Source organism: Pinus tabuliformis, chromosome 6 (assembly GCF_031772625.1).
Source record: "Pinus tabuliformis cultivar Carrire ecotype Pingquan chromosome 6, CPIR1, whole genome shotgun sequence".
Lineage (NCBI taxonomy): Eukaryota > Viridiplantae > Streptophyta > Pinopsida > Pinales > Pinaceae > Pinus > Pinus tabuliformis.
Genome location: NC_142292.1, coordinates 233,727,102 through 233,751,823, shown reverse-complemented (window position 1 = coordinate 233,751,823; position 24,722 = coordinate 233,727,102). Strand labels below are relative to the sequence as shown.

The following is a 24,722-nucleotide window of genomic DNA, read 5'->3' as shown; positions in this document are numbered from 1 at the left end:
AACAAGTAGGTCATTTGATTCCCTTTGTCTTATTTTTCGTTTATAGAAAATGGATAAGCAGTTTAAATCTGTTATTCTAGCTATAGCTACCTACCTAGGGAATTAGTATTTATCCGTAGATACCAAATTTCCTCATAACAAATTGGAAACCATACTGAGGAACGATCATCATTCCAGGTAGTTTACCTTCAGCTTAGTACACTCTAGTAGACCTTACTTGCTTCCGTTGATCCTCTTTCAACCTTTTGAAGTGTTTTTTGGTGAAAATTATGCTTATAAGACCCTAGGATGGCCTCTCGCGCACTAGTGCAAGCTTGGTCTAGAGACAGAGCATTGCAAAGCACCCTTGGCTTGAATACAGTGCTCGGAAGCACATTATCTCCCATTCAAGGCTGTGCTGATCCTCCTTAGGACAAAAATCTCTCCTTTGAGTTGAATTTTTACCAAATTTCCTTGTGTTTCTGCTTGCTCAAAGATCAATGATGCCTGTGTCTCTGAAATCATTTTTTGTTTCCTTTGCAAACCCTACTTTGTCTTGATTGTTTAGTGTTTCTTAAATGATTTCTTTATCACTATCAATCCATTGTCAAAGTTAGTTTATAGTCGATCAATATTTGTTCAAAAGAAAGTGTCATAAAAGTCTTCATTTCTATCGAAAAGGAATTGTCGTAAAGTCTTCGTTCTTGTAGAAAGATTGATTGATTGTATGTGCATTAATTTCCTTTTGTTCATTTCAACATTAAGGGAATTGGAAAGAAAAAATTGCATTATGCATATTGTAGTTTTTGAATGTTTGGTAGGAATAGTTAGGGAAATTGCATTAGATGTGCTCTTTGCTCTTTGTCAAAAATCTGATTACTCTACCCCTTTCTAGCTAAGGTTTTCATTGTTAAAATTGAATGAAAAGAATGTTTAACATAATAGTTTCATTCTAGGAATTGCAAACATACGTCACGCAGTAAACCTTGAAAGGCAAATTCTCAAGAAGATCAACTTAAAATTCATCTGAATTAACCTAATGGAGCATTGTAACTTAACACATAACATTTAGAGGTTCTAGGCTAGAGACGCGTTACGGTGTTGTAAAACATAGCAGCTATCGCTAACTTGTCTGCGATACATCCTGAGTGTGATACCTCATTCCACGTACGTGAGTATATCATAGCTCATCCACGTACCTTCGGGTATATAGGGCAGTGTTATAGTACGTAAAGTATATGGGAATACTCTCACTATGTGGTTTCACATTAGACAATGATAATACGGATTGGGTCTCCACGTACTTTCAGGTAATATGGGAGGAAAACACTAGGTTTATATCCATCTTTAGGTAACCGAATCGGCCACCTTGTACATTTTGATACACTGAACACAACATTCGGCGAGATTCCCTGCCCGTACTTCTCAGTTAACCGAGAGTTATTCTATAGTTCACAGTTACTTGATATTCCTTTTGCCTAGATCATCCTTTTTTGTTTTGTTTCGTTATTTTGATTAAAATAAATTTAATTGACCGCTGATAACATCCTCCACGCTCACTCCTTAGTTGATCTTAGGTTGAGACATATGGCGACAAATTCAGATTCCACAGATGAAGGAATTCCTTTTGATGGGAATCCTAGTTGCTTTCCTCCTTTCGTAAATATTGGTGCTCCTTATATGCCTACATTGTCCATTCTGAGACTTACCATTGGCTTGCAAGTATGGTTGTTTTCAACCTTCTTGGTTCAAAATGTTGTGATTTCTCCGTAATCGACTAGTCCTCCAACTGGACAAAATCAACCTCTAGTTGACCCTTTACGTTCTTCCTCGGTTGTTTCTTCCTCCCCTTCTTCCTCTTCGCCTCGTGAAAGTATTGGTACTAGTAACGAGGTGGCCAAGAAGAAGAAGAAAGGGAAGAAGAAGAAGAAGAAAATTCAACATGGGGGAGACCAAGAAACGATTGCTTTGAATGCAACTTCTAAGGAGAAACCTTCCGATAAGCCTCACAAATTTCGATATCCGTGAAAACTTTGTACGGGAGACCATCTTCTTCGAAATTGTCCTAGTATTCCTCAAATCTTAGAAGAATGGTCTTCTCATTCGCATCATCCTGTGTCATCAACTTCTGGAGATCATGCTAGTGACACACCATCAACTAGTGGTAGTAAAGTTCATGGAAAGAAGGGTAAAGTTAAGTTTAGTTGTAGGTTATGTGAAGGGAATCACCCCATTCACCTTTGTCCCTATCTGGATGAAGCGAAAAAGGTGTTGGATAATTGTCCTGCTTCTCCACGACGACTTCCATATGGTTATAGGAGACTCTCCCTTAATCCTTTACTAGTTGATAAAGTGACTGACCCAAATCAATCATCGGTCGAACCCACTCTCCTTGAATGTGAATCCCATGGGTCTATACCTAACCAATCACAGGTCAAGGAAACAACTAACCTGATTTCACCTTCAGTTGATTGTACCTTTCCCATAGAGAGTGAGTATGATACCACTTAGGTTCTTTTCATTCTTCAGATTCCAATGGGGTTGGTAGCAATCCTCCTATTCTATCAAGACAAGAGGAAAAACCTCCCGCTATCGTAACTCAAGGGGTTAATTCTCCCGTTCTTACGATACCCTCTCCAAGTAGTCTAGTCATTTCCTTTGATTGGAGTCGACTAGCAGGATGTCATCCTCCTTCTAATGTGCCTTTCCAGATCATAGTACATGTTTGTAATATGATTATACCTGGAACTATTATAGATGAAGGTGCATCTGTGAGTATCCTTTCCTCCACCGCTTGGCAAGCGCTCGGTTCACTGCCACTTGTGCCAGTTACCAGAATCTGCTGGCTTTTAACAGAGGAACCAGTCAACCATTAGGGATCCTTCCTTTGTTTATCTCAATGTCATGGTAGTCCTAGGCCTTTTAGATTACAATTTAATTCTTGGGCACGACTATGTTTATGACATGGGAGCTATTGCCTCAACACTCTTTCGAGTGATTTGTTTCCTGCATGAAGGAAGATTTGTCACCGTTGACCAACTTTCATTTTCCGATCCAAATTTGGCTTCTAGTCAACCATCTTCCCTAAATTGTCCTTTCGTCCCAATGGTATCTTCCCTGCCACGGGTTAATTATGTGGAAACATGTTCCATGCCTGCGTCAATGGAAGATCAATTCTGTGATGTCGTACATTATGTACTAGGGGCATTGGAACTAGATCTCTCCTTCTAGAGCATTGTTAACCCATTTGATGAGAACCTCTTGGAAGTCATGACCTCTTATGGGTCGTGAAAAAGGAATATGAGGATAGTTCTTTTACTGTCTCAACCTCATTAAAATATGAAACAAGTCATGTGAGCATAGCTCCTTTTCTTCTGTCAACCTCATTAAAAAACGAAACAAGGAATACGAGCATAGTTCCTTGTCTTCTGTCAAGCTCGTTAAAAAATGAAACAAGGGTTCATGAGCACAGTTCCTTGTCTTATGTAAAGCTTGTTGAAAAATGAAACAAGGAATATGAGGATAGTTCTTTGCCTTGTGTCAACCTCATTAAAAAATGAAACAACGGTATGAGCATAGTTCCTTGTCTTGTGTCAATCTCATTAAAAAATGAAACAAGGAATATGAGGATAGTTCTTTTATTGTGTCAACCTCATTAAAAAATGAAACAGGCCCCAGATCATAGTTCCTTGTCTTGTGTCAAGCTCGTTAAAAAATGAAACAAGGAATCTAAGAAAAGTTCGTTGTCTTGTGTCAAGCTCATTAGAAAATGAAACAAGGTCCCCTCGAGAAAAGTTCCAATTCAATTCTTTGATTAGATCTCGTAAAATCCCAATTGAGTCTTTCACTTGATCTCATAAATGAACCTTCATTCCATCCACTTGATAGCCACGAGTAGTCTACTTAGGTAAATGTAATGAAGCTTGGGGGGCATGCACCTAGAATCGAGTCATCATGTTGGGGGCATGTAAACAATCTCAAGCATAGTTTTTCATTTCAAGCTTGTGTAAACATGAAACTGAATCCAAGCATAGTTTTTCATTTCAAGCTTGTGTAAACATGAACTGAATCCAAGCATAGTTTTTCGTTTCAAGCTTGTGTAAGCATGAAATGAAATCCAAGCATATTTCCATATGGTTCAAGCTTGTGTAAACATGAAATCAAATCCAAGCATATTTCCATATGGTTCAAGCTTGTGTAAAAATGAACCCATCTCTATTTTAACCCTTGTGATTTCCATTCTATCAACCTCTTCTGTCATATGAGCCTTGGTTTTTCTCCTTCCATCATCACTATCTTCTTGGCCAATCATACACTTTCACTTGCTTGTTTTACCCTTTTTGAGGAACAGTTGCAATGAGTGGTCTTATTAGCTAGGTTCTTCACATAAGTCAACATGTTTTGAAAAGTTCCAACATCACCAAAAGCAGCTGCTATCCTAGACACCACTAGCTCCTCAAAGTGGAGTCCTCTTTAAGCTCTTTTCAGACTCCTGAAATATGAAAATATTGTCGAGCGCTTGTCCTTTTCAGCTTGTTAACAGATTGGAAACGACATTTACTCAATATAAACTTAACCCTTTTCCAGACTGAGATAGATTATTTATGAAAAACGAATGCGTTGATCGAACATGGTCAATAAGTTATCTCTCATATTATTTTACGTTTTTTTGGACTTGAGAGACAAATCTACAAAAAAGAACTTGTGGAGTTTTCTTTTTGTCCCTTTTCAAACTCTCTAAACATCAAAAGGATTGAGTTATCTTTGTCGTTAAACTCATTAAAACATCAAATAGCAACAAACTTGTCCATCATGACAAGACTGAGTTTCACCTTCGCTAGACTCATTAAAACATCACACAGCGATGGATTCACCCAAAGGGTCGAATTATACAACAAGCATATGTTATCCTCCTCAAGCTTGATTAAAATAAATAGGAACTGGATAGCAATGACTGGGGAAAATGGAAAAGGGGTGAACCACATTGTGGTAGTAGGTCACTCTTGAACACGACACTTTCACTTCATCTTCGTGACTATTTGGGTTGGGTTATCTACTTGACGGTTACCATACCTATGGTCTATCACACCATCCATCACTTTTGTTTTGGGTCAATGCTACTAATTCATTCAGACTATTTGGGTTGGGTTATCTACTTGATAATTATCATACCGGTGATCTATCATGCCATCCATTACTTTGTTTTGGGTCAATGCTTCCAATTAACACAGTGTCACCGACATGTTCAAGAGAAGTCATTCAGTTAAAATTCATCCTTTGCAATACCGTAAACCTTCATTTTCATGAAATCCATTCCTAAACCTTGTGTCGTCAACCGCATTCCATATCCAAAAATAATTACGCTCATTTCATGTCATTGATGTGGGATACATCAAGTCCCTCCTGCGACGAGTAACTTCTTGTCGACATCGACACATTATCCAGGAAGTTGACTTACAAACACCTTTCCAGTACCTTGAGGCTTGCATACATCAATGGAAATTTTCTCACTTCCGGCAATAGGTTGACATAACTGGCCTTCTACTGAAAGACTTTGTATGGTGTTCAACATCAAAACATTCATTCACACAATGCAAAATGTACTAGAGTAACTTGAGGATCATTATCATTATGGGTGATTTCTCTCACTTCCGTTAATGAATTACATTATTGGCTGGTAATTAGATAGTGTCTTCCCATGTTCAACTTTAGATCACATATTCACATGGTTAGACTCATAGTTGAGTGAATGATTGAACGAGATAGAAGAGCCTAGATCTAGTTTCATCCATTCGAGCTGTGATTTCAGGAAATGTACCAAACCATCTATACAATGGCTTTACATTGTTGGTCATCCTAGCATGGGACTACATCTGTAGATGACTGTCTATGTACTTGTAATGAAAGTTTATATGTTGAGCATGGGTATACCTTCCCTCAATGATTCATGAGAAAAAAATCAAAATATCATGATATTATGTATTGTAATCGATGGAGGTCACCAACCACTTCGGAAACTCCTCATCACATTGTACAGCATATCACTCGACATCATTCTTTTCAACTTCATGCTTTCGGGGGCAGCTCTTATAGATCCATTTGGGCACATCACTCCCATCATTTAGATCAATACCATTAGGGCTCATCAAACCCTAATTCAGTTGCTACATGCCCTAGACAAGTCACAATTTTAAATGTATCCTTCCCTTAGAGTTTCTTAGCCTGAAACCCTCCAGAAATTCCCCCTTGAGGGACCAGCGCAGTCTTGGACAGGAGTAAGTGCGCTTCAGTGTAGGTAGGCCCATGTCAGGGTGCTCTGCAGAGTACCTAGGCCCACTTTGACCTGCGCTAGGTGAGATTGAGAGAAATTCACATAGGGTTTTGCTTATATTCCTATCCTCTGGAGTCATCTATAAGGTTCCCACACTTATCATCTCCTATGAGCTCAAAATTGGATAGGGAATGAGTTAAGTAACTTCTTATCATCTCATCCGTTCCTCCATGGTGATGGCTTGGGTGCAGGCATTAAAGACAATCTCCCTAATCTACCTGCAAGTTCTTCTATATCTTAATCAATTTCCCTTTCTTCACTTCTTGGTGCATCAGTCATTAAACTAATATTTCATTTCTTTTAAAAAACACCACGGTCATGTTTTATTATCAAATAGTGGCTTTCGGGAATCCTTAAAAGAAATATCCCTTTTTGTTGACTTGCGCATACAACAAATATATATTCACATTATATATTCCTCTTGCATCGGCGACGTTTATAGACAGAATTTTACCATGGCAAAGGCTCGTGTATATGTATCGCATCGGTGATAGTTATGTATCGCCGCCCTCTATACTAGTTTCGCCGATATATATATATATATATATATATATATATATATATATATATATATAGTCGCAATCGCCAAAGTGATGGTCTTCTTCCCTTCGAATCAGCGGATCCGATGCACTAATACACGGCCTTTAATAAATCGGTGGTTCCGCTTTTCAGCAATCAAATCACTTAACAACTCTTCTACCTCTGAGATAACAGACCTAGCGATACATATATGTCGCAATTTATATTAATTCAGCTCCAAATTCGGAACTCGGCCCTTTGTCATGCTATGGCTCCATTCGGACCAGAAGGCTTTGTAAATCGGGCATTCAACTATCAGTTCCAACGAACCTCTTGACGCTGATATGGTCTCGGATCAACGTGGGTAAGAAATTACAGTTATAAGATACCACTGCCACTTAATGAAATTATGCAAGAGTTCTTGCTATAAGCAGAGACATATGCGCTATTTTAAAATCGAGCCTGTAAAAGCCATAAAATGAAAAGGGAAATGATTAAATGACTAACATACAACATTTGTAGTGTGAGGAAATAGGAACCTTTCAACACCGTCGCACTATCCAATAATCGACAAGTACATATTACTCTACACATGCATATCACAGAGTCATTTAATAAGAGACGCCGAGAGAACAAATTTTTCCAAAATAATACTATGGCGCTCGCCCCTCTCTTTTGTCTCTCTCTCTCTCTGATGAGAGCTTTGCTACCTCTTTATTTATAACTAAGGATAGGCCCTCTCAGTCCTTATCCGATACAAAGAAAATCATGCTTTACAGGATGATTTAAAGCTTGAAAAGCTCTGTTACAAATAGCATGATTTATTGCTAGAATTTCTTCTATTTTTAACTAAGAAAGCATAGAAATTGCAGGCTAAAGGACCCCACTCCTTTGCGTGTAAATTTTTTTTTGGATTTTTGGAATAATTTGGAAGATTTTTCCCCTCTGAGTCACATCCTCCCTCATCAGACTCTTGAGGACAAAATTCTTCATGGGATCCTGTCCATGAGCTCATCTACAGATTTTCCCAGTTTCTATAGAATGTCTTCTGTAACCCAAGTAGCTTCAGCGATCGGCTGTCCCTTCCATTTCACCAGATACTGGAAATACTCTCATGCCCTTGTCTTCTTATACACTTTCTTGTCCAGAATTCTTTCTGGCTGTAAATTCTTGGCTGTGGGTAACTGTTTTACCCAGTCAATCTCTGGAGTCTCTTGATCCTGTGTTGTATCATCTGCAGCTTCATTCTCATACTTGTACAAGTCTGCAACATTAAAAATTGGTGATATTCCCACACCAGGTGGTAATTCAATCTCATAAGCATTTGCAGAGAATTTTCTTAGCACCCTGCATGGTCCAATTTTCTTGGATTTTAACTTATTATACTTTCCCTTTGGAAATCTCTCCTTTCTGAGGTGTGCTAAAACCAAGTCTCCAACTTCAAAGTTCATTTCTCTTCTCCTCATGTCTACTCTGGTTTTATATTGAATGTTGTTGTCCTGTAGAAGTTGTTTCACCTGTTCATGTATCGCCTGCATTCTTGAAGCAAAGTCTTCACCTTTTGCACTTCTCACTTCTTCTTTTCCCAAATTTCTTAATTCAGATATTCCCCTAGGGTGCATTCCATAAACAATATGGAATGGGCTCTGTCCTGTGCTCCTGTTTGGTGAGTCATTATATGCATATTCAACTTGTGGTAACACTTGATCCCATTGCTTTGGATGTTCTGCAGTAAAGCTCCTCAAAATATTGCCTAAACTTCTATTCACAACTTCAGTCTGTCCATCAGTTTGTGGATGATAGGCAGAACCGAAACTTAATTTAGTTCCAAGCTTCTTCCATAGTGTTCTCCAGAAATGTCCAACGAAATTTGAATCCCTGTCTGAAACAATACTTTTGGGCAATCCATGTAATCTTACAGTTTCTTTAAAAAACAAGTTAGCAATATGAGAAGCATTACTAGTTTAATAACATGGAATAAGGTGTGCCATTTTTTAAAATCTGTCCACTACCACAAAAATTGAATCATATCCTCTTTGAGTCTTTGGCAATCCTAGCACAAAATCCATACTTACCATATCCCAAGGCCTATCTGGAATTGGCAATGGATTATACAACCCTGTGTTTTGGCTCCTTCCCTTTGCATACTGGCAGACTTTACAATTTCTTACATATTTCTCTACTTCAGAATTCATTTTCGACCGGAAGTAAAATCTGTTGAGTTGTTCAAAGGTCTTCTCTCTACCAAAATGTCCTGCAAGTCCTCCACTATGCTTCTCTTTGATTAAATTCTCTCTAATTGAAAAGTTGGGTATGCACAACTGATTTTTCTTAAATAACAGTCCATCTTGTATAAAATAATCCAGCCACTTGCTCTTTTCTGCCAAAACAGGATTTTTACAAGCCTCAAATGCCTCCTTAAAATCTGAATCGGTCTCATATAATTCCTTAAGAAAATCAAACCCCAGCACGTGTATTTGACTTTCTTGCAGCAATACACTTCTCCTACTCAAGGCATGTGTGACTTTGTTTAACTGTCCAGTTATATGCTTTAACAAAAAATGAAAGCCTTGAAGATATTCTACCCATTTAGCATGTCTCTGGCTGAGTTTTGGCTGCTGCATTATAAACTGCAATGCATGGTTATTTGAATAAAGAATGAATTATTTCGACATTAAATAATGCCTCCACTTCTTTACTACCTGCACAACTGCGTAAAACTCCTTATCATAAGAAGAATACGTCATTTTTGCATCATTTAGATTTTCACTGAAATAAGCTATTGGTCTATCTTCTTGGCTTAAAACTCCTCCAATTGCTTCCACGCTGGCATCACACTTAACTTGAAAAGTTTTGTTAAAATCAGGAAGAAGCAAAACAACCTTTTCAGTTATTTTCTTCTTTAACAGCTGAAAATTCCTCTCTGCTTCAACAGTCCACTTAAATGGTTGTTTATCTTTCTTTATGGTCTCAATAATAGGTGCATTAATCTTACTAAAATTCTTAATGAATTTTCTGTAAAAATTAGCAAGACCATGAAAACTCCTTACCTAAAAAATACTCTTGGGTGAAGGCCACTGCGCAATTGCTTTGATCTTTTCTAGATCCATCTTCAATCCTTCAGTTGAGATAACAAATCCCAAGTACACCAGATCCTCTTTCATAAATAAACACTTCTTCAGATTCAACAATAATTTTTCTTGCTGCAGCTTCTATAGAACATAATTTAAATGCCTCAAGTGTTCCTCCTTGGATCTGCTATAAACTAATATGTCGTCGAGATATACTATTACAAATTTACCAATGAATTCTTTAAGAACTTCATTCATAAGCCTCATGAATGTACTTGGTGCATTGGACAACCCAAAAGGTATCACTCTCCATTCATATAATCCTTCATTGGTCTTAAAAGCGGTTTTCCATTCATCCCCTTCTCTTATCCTTATCTGATGATAGCCACTTCTTGTAGGAATTTACAGGGTAAGTTCCTCAGAAAGAACACCAAAAGGACACCGCTCACAACCAGATCACAGATCAATACACCAATATTTTTGACATGGTTAAAACCCTCAAAGAGGGAAACAGTCCACGGCCTGCGCCAACGTGGCTACTACAGGCAATTTATTAATCAAAGAATGAAAATTTACATAAGCTTCTCTCATGCACGGATTACCCGAACAATGACCCTCCATGCGCTTTAAATAGAACTCATGGACCAATCGGATGTCAAGCCACGGATCAAGTGTCGGTAATACCGAGGAGAGAGTGAACCGTCAGATCACTACATATCGTGACCGTCGGATTGTAAGTTACAAAATGTACAACGGGAAAGAAACAAACTTTACCTAACTCTATACCTAACTCTACACTAGACCAAGTTGAACTTAACTATATCCTATGTGTCGGAATATCCTAACATCCCCCCTTAAGAACAACTTGGGATAGGATTGAAGGATTTACAAATATGACACAATAGGAGAAGGAAGGAGGCACTAGAGCCTATCCCCCCTTAGTGACAACTTCCTGAACTCCAAGCATATATCGAAGTTTAGTGAACTTCGCCTCTGTGAGAGCCTTTGTGAAAATGTCTGCAACCTGATCATCTGTTGAACAATATTGCACTTCAAGAAAATGGTCATGAATGAGCTTTCTGATGAAGTGCATGTGTAGTTCAATGTGTTTGCTGCGCTGATGCTGGACTGGATCTTTGCATAGCTGAATGGCACTTTGATTATCACACCAAAGTGTGGTTGGATGCTGCTGCTCAAAGCCAAACTCTGATAGGATCTGACGAAGCCACAAGACTTCCTTACTAGCTTCCACGGCACCATGATACTCTGCTTCTGCTGACGAAAGAGAAATGGCAGCCTGTTTCTTACAAGCCCTTGTAATAGGTCCTGAACCAAGAGTGAAGACATAACCGGCAGTAGACTTCCGATCATCAGGGTCACCAACCCAATCAGACTCAGTGAAACCAACTAATAGAGGAGCTGCTTTGGCACTGTAATGAATCCCAAACTGTACTGTACCTCGAACATAACGAAGTATTCTTTTAGCTGCTTTCCAATGACTTTCACGGGGGTTTTGCATAAAACGAGCAACAAGGCCAACAGCAAAGGAAAGGTCAGGACGAGTATCGGTTAAATACAAGAGTTTTCCTACAAGTTGACGGTATAAGGTAGCATCAACTTCAGGAGAAGTACAAGAGACTGAAAGTTTGACTCCAGACTGAAAGGGAGAAGGGGCTGGCTTACAGTCTTCCATGTGAAAATGATGAAGAATATCACAAGCATACTTGGACTGGGAAAGGGAAATACCCTCCTTGGATTGCAAGACTTGAAGACCGAGAAAATAGTGTAAGAGTCCTAAGTCTGTCATTTCAAATTTCTTTTTAAGGCTGGAATTCACATGGTTTATAAGGTTGGGATCACTACCAGTAAGAATAAGATCATCAACATAAAGAACAAGGATGATAAGAGAGTTGCCCACTTTCTTGGTGTAGACAGTATTGTCAGAATAACACCTAGAAAAGCCAGATTCTAAAAGAAAGCTATCCAGTTTGGCATACCAAGCCCGAGGAGCTTGCTTGAGACCATAAAGAGATTTCTTAAGTCGACATACAAGGCTGGAGTCTGTTTGGATGAAGCCAATGGGTTGTTCCATATAGATTTCTTCATGGAAGTCCCCATGCAAGAAGGCAGATTTAACATCCATCTGATGGACTTCCCATTTTAAAGAGGTAGCAAGGGAAAGAACAAGGCGGATAGAGTTCATTTTGGCAACAGGGGAGAAGGCTTCAGTGTAGTCAATTCCTTCAACCTGTGAAAATCCCTTAGCAACAAGACGAGCTTTATGTTTATCAACTTTCCCACCTGGTCCATACTTGGTTCTGTAAACCCATTTACATCTAACAAGTTTGCGTCCCTTTGGTAGAGGAACAAGATCCCATGTATCATTTGTCAACAATGAATGATATTCTTCATTCATAGCTGCTTCCCAATGTGGATGGCCTGAAGCTTCTGCAAAAGTGTCAGGATCATGATTTACTGGAGCTTGAGCCAGTAAAGAAGAGGCTCTTTCAAACTGAGAACGTGTACGTCGCTGATCTGTAGGATCACCGGCAAGATCACCTGCTGCATCCCGAGTAGCACAGACCCATATTAGAAGTTGAGGATACTGAGAAGGTGGGGGAGGATTGTCATCCTCACTTTCATCATCTGAAGAAGAAATGTTTTCAAAAGTAGAAGAGATAGGAAGAGGTGGCACATCCACCGGACTAGGCTCGTAGGCCGATTTATTTTCATCAAATTTTACATCTCTTCTAATGATAACATTTTTGAACCTAAATGGAATAAGTCTATAACCTTTTACATCTTCAGAATATCCAACAAAAGTACATTTCTCACTCTTAGGTTCTAAAGCTTTATGCTTTTCATCTGGAATATGGGCCCATGCTTCACTTCCAAAAACACGAAAGTGACTTACATCTGGTTTAATGGAACTCCAAGCTTCTTCTGGAGTGATATTCTTTAGAACCTTAGTAGGAGTGCGATTGATTATATAATTTGCACAATTAATTACTTCGGCCCAAAAACTAGGACTGAGTCCTTTAGATTGCAGCATACAATTAGCCATTTCCTTTAAGGTGCGATTTTTCCTTTCAGCTACAACATTTTGTTGTGGAGTGAATGGAACAGTATGTTGCATTTGAATTCCATTTTCGGTGCAAAAGTTGATGAATGTGTTTTTAAAATATTCTCCACCATTATCAGTTCTTAGCTTAAGAATTTGATGTCCAGATTGTTTTTGAACAAAGGCTTTGAAGGCCAAAAAAGTGTTAAATACTTCGCTCTTGAGTTTTAAGAAGTATACCCAAGTGCGTCTGGAGAAATCATCAATGAAAGTTAAGAAATACTTGCAGCCAGAGAATGAAGCAAGAGGAAGTGGACCACATAAATCACTGTGCACAAGCTGTAAAGGGGCTGAGGCATGCGAAGAGGCACGTTTTTCAAAACTGTCCCGATGATGTTTTCCGAGTACACATCCGGAACAAACACCATCTCTGCAAGATACTATAGGAAGACCTGTCACCATATTTTCTTTACATAGATGCTGAAGGGAGCGATAGTTTAAGTGACCAAATCGCTCATGCCAAAGTTTGCTCACTTCATCATTATGAGCAATAAATACTGAGGGAATATTTGATGACCCAAAGTTGTGAAACTTATACAACCTTGTGGAATCATCAGCAATACCAGTAGCTAGAATCTGTTTAGGATCTCTCAGATCCTTGATTACAACATCATGAGGTGAAAATTCAACAATTTTACCTTCACCTGAATGAGTTATCTGATATACAGATAGAAGGTTGCAGGATAAGGTTGGAACACATAATACATCATTAAACTAACCATTGTCTAGATGAACAGTTCCAGTCCCTAGAACATTAAGAGATCTATCATCACCCACATATATATTTTTGGTGTTACAATCATTTAAAGAAGAAAACATGGCTTGGTTTTTGGCCATGTGATAAGAGGCTCCAGAATCAATGAGCCACTCATGAGAATGAGAAGAAGAAGATACATTTAATCCATAACCAGACGGAGATGATTGACAACGACATGCAGAAAGTGCCATTCCTGAAGATGAAGTTGAAGTTGAAGAATGCTCCACATGGATGTTATGTTTCTTCATTGCAGCTTCCAAGGCTTCCATCTTCTTAAAGCATTTAGATTCTAAGTGGCCATCTCGATTACAAAAGTTACAATGTCTATCAGTCTTCTTCCATTTGTTTTTATTGGTCTTATCATTTTGCTGAAATGATCTTTCATTTTGAGGCTGAGTTTGCTCAGGACCCTTGTTTGGTTTAGGACCATTCTTTTTAGGATATGACTTCTTAGTATTCTTTGAATTTGGTTGCTACTGGGCGGCTAACGCTTTCTTGGAAGAGTTTCCAAGATTAAGAAGACCAAGGTGTAAGAGTTTTTCTTGTTCTCTTATTAAAGAATCACAAAAAGAGTCAAAGGAAGGGGCCTTGTAGTCTTTTCCTTGACAAATGAAAGTTTCCCTTGTAGAATGGAAGGTGGAAACAAATACAGAGTAGGCTGGTCCCAACTTAGTAAGGATGGAATAAATAAGGTTACTATCTTCTTTCTTAACCTTAACACCTTCCAAGAGATATCTAAGGGTCTTGAATTTGGACAAGAAATCTTCAATGCAAGAAAAATTATTAGGATCTAATGTAAGCAACTCATTTTCAAGTTGATGGGCTCTAATTTCATTTTTAATCCCAAAAACTTTAGTGATTTGTTCCAATGCTTCATGAGGAGTCTCAAGTTCTGCAATATGGAATCTAAGATCAGGAGAAATAGACATCCCTATCAAACCACGTGCTTGATCTTGTCTATTTTCCCATTTTGCAGCCTTGTCTTCATCTTTTGGTTTCTTCTCTTGGTCTGTGGCTATTCTGTAGAGACCTTTACTTCTAAGTAAATCTTCCATGTAGGATATCCATTGGAAGTAGTTAGTGCTGTCAAGAATGACTTGGCATGGACTTTCCATTTTTTTTTAAAACTGAAGCTGAAGATGTTGAAAGTAAGTGTTCCAATGGATAGATCTCGAAAAATTAGGCTGCTTTAAAAAAAACGGCTCTGAAAAAGGCTTCCGGATGAAGAAGTTATGGCTTTTTGAAAAAAAAAATTGTTGAAGTTGCCGGAAAAGTGCGCGAATGTGCGGGAATGAAATAATCCGCCTCCACAAAATGGAGACTTGAACCCAAGACCTCTACTCTCTTAAAATAGCTTTGAACCAATTGATCTATACAAAAAAATAGAGAGAGAGAGAGAGAGAGAGAGAGAGAGAGAGAGAGGGCAAAGAAAATGAACCTTGCCGCTCAAAATTAGCTTTAGCCAAAAAACTAAATATTTTTCTCAATGTTTCTGATTTTCCGAGATCACACTAAGGTGCAGGGAAAAGAGCATACGCATGAGAAAAAATCCTTCCTTTCTGTTTCTGATTTGCCCAGATCGCACAGAGTCGCAGGGCAAAGAGCATATGAAGAAATGAAAGGTATAGATCTGGTTAAAAAAAATCTAAATAAACTGAAACTGAAATAAGCAGAGAGAAAATAACAGTAAATTGCAAATAAAGATTGTATACCTCCAGATCTTAAAATGACGCAGCTAGGGCTACTGGAAACCTTTTCGCGTGAAACGAAAGGGGTTCCTCTCTGGAACAGATGCTCCGAACACAACAGAGCAGTCCTCTCGGCCCGAAAGCAGTCAGAAACAGCAGATCTAGGAAACGGCAGTCGGATGCAGTTCTACCGGCTTCAGATTTGGATCACCATCAGACGCGGCCCTCAAATAGCTCTGATACCATGTAGGAATTTACAGGGTAAGTTCCTCAGAAAGAACACCAAAAGGACACTGCTCACAACCAGATCACAGATCAATACACCAGTATTTTTGACGTGGTTAAAACCCTCAAAGAGGGAAACAGTCCACGGCCTGCGCCAACGTGGCTACTACAGGCAATTTATTAATCAAAGAATGAAAATTTACATAAGCTTCTCTCATGCACGGATTACCCGAACAATGACCCTCCATGCGCTTTAAATAGAACTCATGGACCAATCGGGTGTCAAGCCACGGATCAAGTGTCGGTAATATCGAGGAGAGAGTGAACCGTCGGATCACTACATATCGTGACCGTCGGATTGTAAGTTACAAAATGTACAACGGTAAAGAAACACACTTTACCTAACTCTACACTAGACCAAGTTGAACTTAACTATATCCTATGTGTCGGAATATCCTAACACTTCTAAGATCTAACTTTGGAAAATATTTTGCGCTAGACAAGCAATCCATTAAATCTTCAATTCTAGGTAATGGAAATCTATACCTGATTGTAATCTTATTGATGGCTCTTGAATCCGTACACATTCTCCAGCCTCCATCTTTCTTTGGGCTCAACACTGTTGGCACTACACAAGGACTCAGGCTTTCTTTGATCAACCCCTTGTCAAGCAATTCTTGCACCTGTTTCTTAACTTCTTCATTTTCTGCAGGAGTCATTATATACGCTGCTTTGTTAGGTAGACTTGCTCCAGGAATCAAGTCTATATCATGACTGATTTTTCGAATTGGCGGTAATTCATTAGGAAAATCATCAACAATAATATCATAATAATTCTCCAACATTTCTTGAATTTCAATGGGTAATTCAGAAATTTTAGTAGAAGTCAATATTACCTTGGGCTTGCAAATTACGGCAAAATTTACCTCATTTTCTTCAATCTGCTTCAAGTATTCCTTCCCTCCAAGTAACAAAGTTTTTGGATCAGTCTTCTGTCCTAATACATCTTCTTCTTGCAAAGGCAACAATGTATGATTAACACCATCTTTTCCAAACTTGTAGGTGTTTCTCTTCCCGTCATGTATGGCTCCTCTGTCATATTGCCAAGGCCTCCCAAGAAATATGTGACACACGTCCATAAGCATCACATCACAAACAATTTTGTCTTTATACTTGCCCACTTGAAATTCCACTTCACACTGTTCACTTACCAACAGTTGATGTCCCTTTTGTAACCATGACACCTTATAAGGTGTTGGGTGCTTCATTGTCTTCAGCTTCAATTTCTCCACTACTTCTGTAGAGACCAAATTACCAATGCTACCAGTATCAATGATCATCTGGCAACATTTTCCTTGGACTTTGCACATTGTCCTGAATAAAGTTTTTCTTTGTGTCGGTTCAGCAGCCACCTCCTTCATTGGCTTAAGTAAGACTTTATTAACCACCAGAGATTCTCCTCTTTCTGTTGTATTTTCTTCTTTTGCTACTGTCGCCGCTACCGCTTCTTCTTCAGCTGGAGCAACAATTGCATTCCTCTGCTTTATATCAGCATTCTCTGGGCACTCAAAAGCTCTGTGTCCCAGCTTGTTACATTTGTAACATCTTATTTCTCTGCCTCTTCCTCTGCCTCCTCTTCCTCTGGAAAAACTCCCTTTGCCTCTTGTATCACCTTCTCTCGGTGCATGCTGGGTTGAGCTACTGCTAGCTCCATCTCTAGGTGTTGTAGATCTTCCTCTACCACCTTGACTTCCTTTTCCTCTGAAAGTCCCTCTCCCTTTGGCAGACTGCTTCCTGATGAGTTTTTCTTCAGCTTTCAGCGCTATCTGATAAGCTTCCTCTACTGTTTTAGGAGAGACCAGACTTATCTCATCCTGAATGTCCATCCTAAGACCATTCATATATCTAGCCACCTTCTCATCTGTGTCTTGGGTTTCTCCAACTCTTATGCTCACTTTATAAAACTCTTATGTATATTCTTTTACTGTTAAAGCTCTCTGTCTAAGATTTTGCATTTGTCTAAACAATGTTTGCTGATAATTACTTGGCAAGAACTTACCTCTTAACTTTGTTACCATTCGACTCCAGTTCTTGATTGGATGTTTACCAAGTCTCTTCCTTTCCGCCTGCACACCATCCCACCAGAGTGCTGCGTGACATTTTAACTTGGTGACAACAAACTTTACTTTCTTCTCATCTTATGTTTCCTCGTAATCGAAGAATTTCTCCATGTTGTTAGTCCAGTCGATCAATTCTTCTCGATTCAGTCCTCCTTGATATACCAGTACTAATTGGTTCCATGGCCTGGCTGTGGATTTCAACACTGACTGAAAGAATCTCATCTCAGGAGTAACCTGTACAACTTCCTCCTCTTCAGCAGCTTCAATTTCGGGCTCACTGACATCCCCATCATCTATATTTCTATCCGACGTTAATGCATCCACTCTAGCTCACAGCTCTTCTACTGTTTCCATTAGTTCAGCATTTGCGGCAGGTCATCCTCTTCCACCACGTCCTCGTCCTCTTCCAACTCTCAAATCCATCATTCTTCTGCTCCTGATATTCAATTCAATGTCAGTTGTTGGCTCTGATACCACTAATGATGGCTTGGGTGCAGGTGTTAAAGACAATCTCCCTAATCTACCTGCAAGTTCTTCTATATCTTGATCAATTTCCCTTTCTTCAGTTCTTGGTGCATCAGTCATTAAACTGATATTTCATTTCTTTTTAAAAAACACCACGATCATGTTTTATTATCAAACAGTGGCTTTCGAGAATTCTTAAAAGAAATATCCCTTTTTGTGGACTTGCGCATACAACAAGTATATATTCACGTTATATATTCCTCTTGCATCAGCGACGTTTATAGACAGAATTTTACCATGGCAAAGGCTTGTGTATATGTATCGCATCGGTGATAGTTATGTATCGCCGCCCTCTATACTGGTTTCGCCGATATATATATATATATATATATATATATATATATATATATATATATATATATATATATATATATATATATATATATATATATATATATATATATATATATATATATATAAGTCGCAATCGCAAAAGCGATGGTCTTCTTCCCTTCCAATCAGCGGATCCTGTGCACTAATACACGACCTTTAATAAATCGGTGGTTCCGCTTTTCGGCAGTCGACTCACTTAACAACTCTTCTACCTCCGAGATAACAGACCTAGAGATACATATACGTTGCAATTTATATTAATTCGGCTCCAAATTCGGAACTCGGCCCTTTGTCACGCTATGGTTCCATTGGACCAGAAGGCTTTGTAAATCGGGGATTCAACTATCAGTTCCAAGGAACCTCTTGACGCCGATATGGTCTCGGATCAACGTGGGTAAGAAATTACAGTTATAAGATACCACTGCCACTTAATGAAATTATGCAAGAGTTCTTGCTATAAGCAGAGACATATACGCTATTATAAAATCGAGCCTGTATAAACCATAAAATGAAAAGGGAAACGATTCAATGATTAACATACAACATTTGCAGTGTGAGGAAATAGGAACCTTTCAACACCGTCGCACTATCCAATAATTGACAAGTACATATTACTCTACACATGCATATCACAGAGTCGTTTAATAAGAGACGCCGAGAGAACAAATTTTTCCAAAATAATACTATGGCGTTCGCCCCTCTCTTCTGTCTCTCTCTCTCTCTGATGAAAGCTTTGATGCCTCTTTATTTATAACTAAGGATAGGCCCTCTCGGTCCTTATCCGATACCAAGAAAAGCATGTTTTACAGGATGATTTAAAGCTTGAAAAGCTCTGTTACAAATAGCATGATTTATTGCTAGAATTTATTCTATTTTTAACTAAGAAAGCATTTGCAGGCTAAAGGACCCCACTCCCTTGCCTGTAATTTTTTTTTTTTGGATTTTTGGAATAATTTGGAAGATTGTTCCCCTATGAGTCACATTCTCCCGCATCACATGGAAACTAACTCTAAGTTTGGAAGGGCATTCAATACCCTCATTTATGACAAAACCTCCTCCATTTGCTTATAAATTGAGCACTCATCTAAGTGATCAGGGCTGGACTTTGAGAATTTGTAACGAGATACTGTTGAAGTGAGAATTGAGATTGTAAGTGAGTAGTGTTATGCTGCCGAAGCGTTGTGTAATTAATGTGATGTTCGTTGGAACCCACGCTGGAAGAGTGACAATGGATCGTACTTCATGGTTGTAAATCTTCCTTCTACTTAATAAAGTTGTTTACACCTTTTTCCACATGCTTATCTTGATATATGATGTTTATATGTGTGAATATATCTAATTCCATTTACTCATATTCGATAGATCTCTTGTTTTGATTGATTCTCTATCTTTTGGTCATGCTTGCAAGTACTTTTTGAGTGAGTTAAGTTTGAGAATGAATGATGGGAGTCAAACAAGGGAGACAAAAGGAAAGCGAAAGAACAACTGGGTCATTTGATTCCCTTTGTCTTATTTATCGTTTATAGAAAAAGGATAAGCGCTTTAAAATTGTTGTTCTAGGTATAGCTACTTACTTGGGGAATTAATATTTATGTGTAGATACTAAAATTCATCATAACAATGTATCGAAACCATTTATCCATAACAACTCTTGAGTGGTCTTTTCCATGTGGATTTACGTGATCAAAAGCAAGATTCAGAAGAGTGAGACCCTGGAAATTCAAATCATTATTTTGCCTTAATGATGATTATACGGTAAATATGGCATAGCTTAATACTAAGCAATGGATTTGAGGGTTTTTAATCTAGGTTATAGTAGTATTAGAAGGAAGATTTATGGTCTCTTTTAGTTTCTTATTATAAATCAACTTAATACGATTCATAAATATTAACTTTATAATATTGATATATTTTAAAGATGTCTTAAGTATGGTTCCATATTTAGATTATAAAGATAAGTATAAGTTGAGTAAGGATAAGATTTCATTTATTTCTTTTGAAATGAGTAGCAAACCTAAATGAGTTTAGGCTGAATATGTTAAAATTAGAGTTAATTATTTAAACTTAAAATAAAATAATCAAACTTAAATTTATAATAAAAGTTGAGACATTTTTATAAAACTTTAAGATAAAATGTAAAAAAAAAAAAACCAAAATCATTAAATAGTAATAATAATTTATAAATTCTATAATTTAATTTCTCAAAATTATTTCTCCCATATTTATTTATTTAAAAAATAAAATCAATATCTCAAAAATTAAAAGCTTAATAAACTTAAAAAAACTGAAAACTAATCGACTAAATAATCCAAAAACATTACTTTATCTATTCTTTTTTTAAGGGTCTGGTTACTTACCCAATCTAAAATAATATTGGTATTTTTATTTATGTCTTATTTAAATATAGAAATTATATTTTAAAGAAAATAAGGTTTACTTTTTCTATTTATTCAATTAGTTTTTTTTTAATTTATTATTATTTTGTTTTCACTATGATCACCATTATTATCCTTCGAACATTGTGTAATATGTGTGATCTGTTCAACGTTTCACGATTATTATCATTGGAACATTGTGTAATATGTGTGATCTGCACAGGGTGTTTCTATGAAGGACCGTTCGAAAATTGTGTAATATGTGTGATCTTTTAAATGTTTCAAAGGGTGTTTCTATGAAGGACCATAGAGAGTTTTATGAGAAAACCAGTAGTGGAAATGAGTAAACTAGTGTTGGAAACACCATCCTAAAAGTTGGAGACTGATGATAGATAAAAACACTATCTTAAATGTTGGAGAGATCACACATATTACACAATGTTATTCTAAATTTCTAGAACATAAAATTCACTGCAAAAATTTCTAATCATGATGATGATTATTATTTTCAATGCAATAAATATATATATATAGAAATTGAAATTCTCCAGGTCTAATATATATATAGAAATTGAAATTCTCCATGTCTAATGAGAATATTAATAAAATTGTAATGAATTTTTTTCCCAAAAACCACCCCTGGCTTGATTCGACAACTTTTGTGTTATTAAATTGGATTGTCTATTCAACGTCATAATATATATGGAGATATAGGAATAGGAAAACTGTCCAGGTGATGCGAAAATAATACAAATAAAATAAAATAAAAGATATCAGCAAATCCTTACATTGCAAATTTGAGATGAATCGGTTTGCGAGTTCTCCACCAACTTCATGGTGTGCTTATCATATCGCTCAATGACCGATTTCAGGCTGCAAGAAAACATCGAACAAAACAATAATTCAGTTTTTATACATACAATGGTGGTGACCAGGCTTTGGAAATCAGGGTTTGGAATAATTAAAACGTGAAAAAGTATGTACTTTAATTGGATAAAAAAGGTTGGTTTTTTTTTTGCGGGTATGTACTTTTATTAGATAAAAAAATGTTGGTTTTCTTTTGCGATCATGGAAAATATTCGTAGTCCCGTGTATTTTTTCATAGTTTTATTTTATTAGGAAAGTTATATATGTTAATTGGGAATTAATTTATAAGAAGTATGGAAATATTTGTTTTATTATAAATTTTATATTTTCCTAAATTAAAAAAATCATGAATTATATATATATATATATATATATATATATATATATTATAAAGATAATTAATTAATATGTGAGACTTTTTTAAAAATGTGTAATAATATTTTTGATTGTGGAGATTAACATACATTTTTTTAATTAATTAATTGAGATAAATTAACTAAAAGAGAATAACTAACATGGAAATAAATATCAACTCTAGATCTCTGAATATTATTATGAATATTCTAGCACATTCCATGGAGGTTAAATCTCTACAATCCAGCTAAGAATTATTGATAATTAAATTAAAGTTGTGGGAGCCATATTCATGTTTTGGTTTTCAAAAATACTTTTAAACAACAAAGATCAAAATCATTATAAGAAATATTCCTTATCAAGTCAATATGTCACATATAACATTTGAAATTATATGGGGAGCTACGATTATTATTATTATTATTATTATTATTATTATTGATTGTAGGTTTGGCTAGTGAGACATGTCCGAGGGGATTGAACTTCCTATTACTTGATGCACAAGGGCTTGCCAACATGTTTTTTTCCAATTGTGCACCCATTTTCAATATTGTAAGTATTTACTTAAAATTATATTAATAAATATTTAATTATAATTTTATGAATAGATTGCTACGAAATTTATTAAAATAACCACCTACAAATGTGAAGAGGTAGGTTTTAAATTTCTTCAAAATATGATTTAAAATTTTAAGAAAACATTCTTTTGGTTTTCCCTTCAAAATATTTAGAAAAACTAAATAAACAAAAGAAAGCTAATTATTTCTAAAGGAAAATAAAAGAAGAAAAAGATCTAGATATTAGGGGAAAATTAGATATTCTTACAATTAAAGGGCATTTTCTTAAATGTGAAGTTTGGTAAGGCATTATTTTTAGAGAAATGCCTTAAAATATGGAGTAACTATAAATAAATTGTGTGCATGATAATCTCAAATTTAAAGAAATTATACCCTATCTTATCCTCCTTATAGAAACAACCTTTTACACTATCGAGAGCATGCATATTATAAATTACCCAATACATAAAATCATGTTAAAATAACATGAAGTATGAAAGGCTAGTCAAAATTACTTAAAGGAAAAAACTACCTTGCATTAATCCTATAAAGGTTCACAATCTTTGACAACTTTTTTATTTAAAATGAAATTAGGATGGGATAAAAAAATGGGTGTAAAACAATGATAAAATACTATAAGGAGATGATTAACTCTATTTTAGAAGATCAAGTCTATCCCTCTATTTTAACCAAGGTAAAGAAGATGGTATGCATTACTAAAATAGTCATAAATTCTCACAAGCTTCATAGTGAAACTAACCATTCTATAATTCGCTAAATACAATGATAGGAAATAATTTATAATGTTTGTGAGAGTATGAAAGTTAAATATGAAAATAAATCTCTCTTCAAATGTTCAGTATATAGGTATATTTTACCTCAATTCCCAAAATATTTTATACCACCTCCCATCCTAATTATTTTTTTCTCAGTTGATGAGTATATTTCTTATAATATCCTAGAAGAAAAGTTTAGATTTCAACAATTTCCTCAGTGGTTTCCAAAATATTCTTATGGTTGGATATGCTTTGAACAATGAAGAACAAAGGTATAGAAGATTGAAAGACTGCCATTTATTCCTAGCCAATCCTTCTACTATAAACTTAAACAAGTCAGCTACTATAAATTATAGCAAGAAAAGTAAACTATGTACCATATCGATATATATATATATATATATATATATATCAAAAGAAAAAAAAACAACAAATCCCAAGAGAACCCAATTTTCCTTTAATAAGCAACCCGATTTCTTAGTGGACTCTTTAGTTGAAGTTTATGACTAGTAATGCGAAGCTCAACAGCCTGATTTCTTAGTGGACTCTTTAGTCTAAGTTTATGACTAGTAATGTGGTGTTGGAGTTGGCTTGAGGAGAGGCTTGAGCTGGATCATTGATGACCGAAGGCCCTTCTTGGCGCTCATTCAACTCATTGCTTGAGTTTGAAACTACATAGCGTTCTATATCATCCAAGTTCTATATGATGTCTCTAAGGATGCACCTTATATATTTTTGTCCTATAAAGAGCTTATAGTCATCTACTTACGTATCTTTGATGACCATGATGAGAAGAGTTTCCATTTGATGATGTATAGTGATGGAATGAAGGAAGTGGATCCTTCTCCTATGAAATCACCTCGGGTCTAGTATTCACTTGAGGCTACTTCCTCCTATATCTAAGTTTGAGAAGTTAACACGGTCTCCAAATTCCTTAGCCTCGAGTTGAATAATTTTTTTCGTACCTTCAGGGGTGAAAGTTTGAAGTAGTTGGTGATTGATTCCCAACCAAACAATCTTTAATGGCGCGTCGAAGAAGACCCTGATGCACATCCTCTATGGTTGGGAGTGTGTAACCTTGGTGTCATAAGAACAATAAACCTACAATACAAATAGCTAGTGGT

General features: G+C 36.6%; 1 protein-coding gene across 1 annotated transcript in view; it reads right to left on the bottom strand.

Moving 5' to 3' along the window:
* The window catches only part of LOC149258269 (MADS-box transcription factor 23-like), a 430,233-nt gene that overhangs the window by 228,950 nt on the left and 176,561 nt on the right, over positions 1-24,722 (bottom strand). The window contains exon 2 of the mRNA XM_089371136.1: positions 21,833-21,917. Coding sequence (XP_089227262.1) covers positions 21,833-21,917 — 85 coding nt within the window. The remainder of the gene's footprint in view (positions 1-21,832; positions 21,918-24,722) is intronic.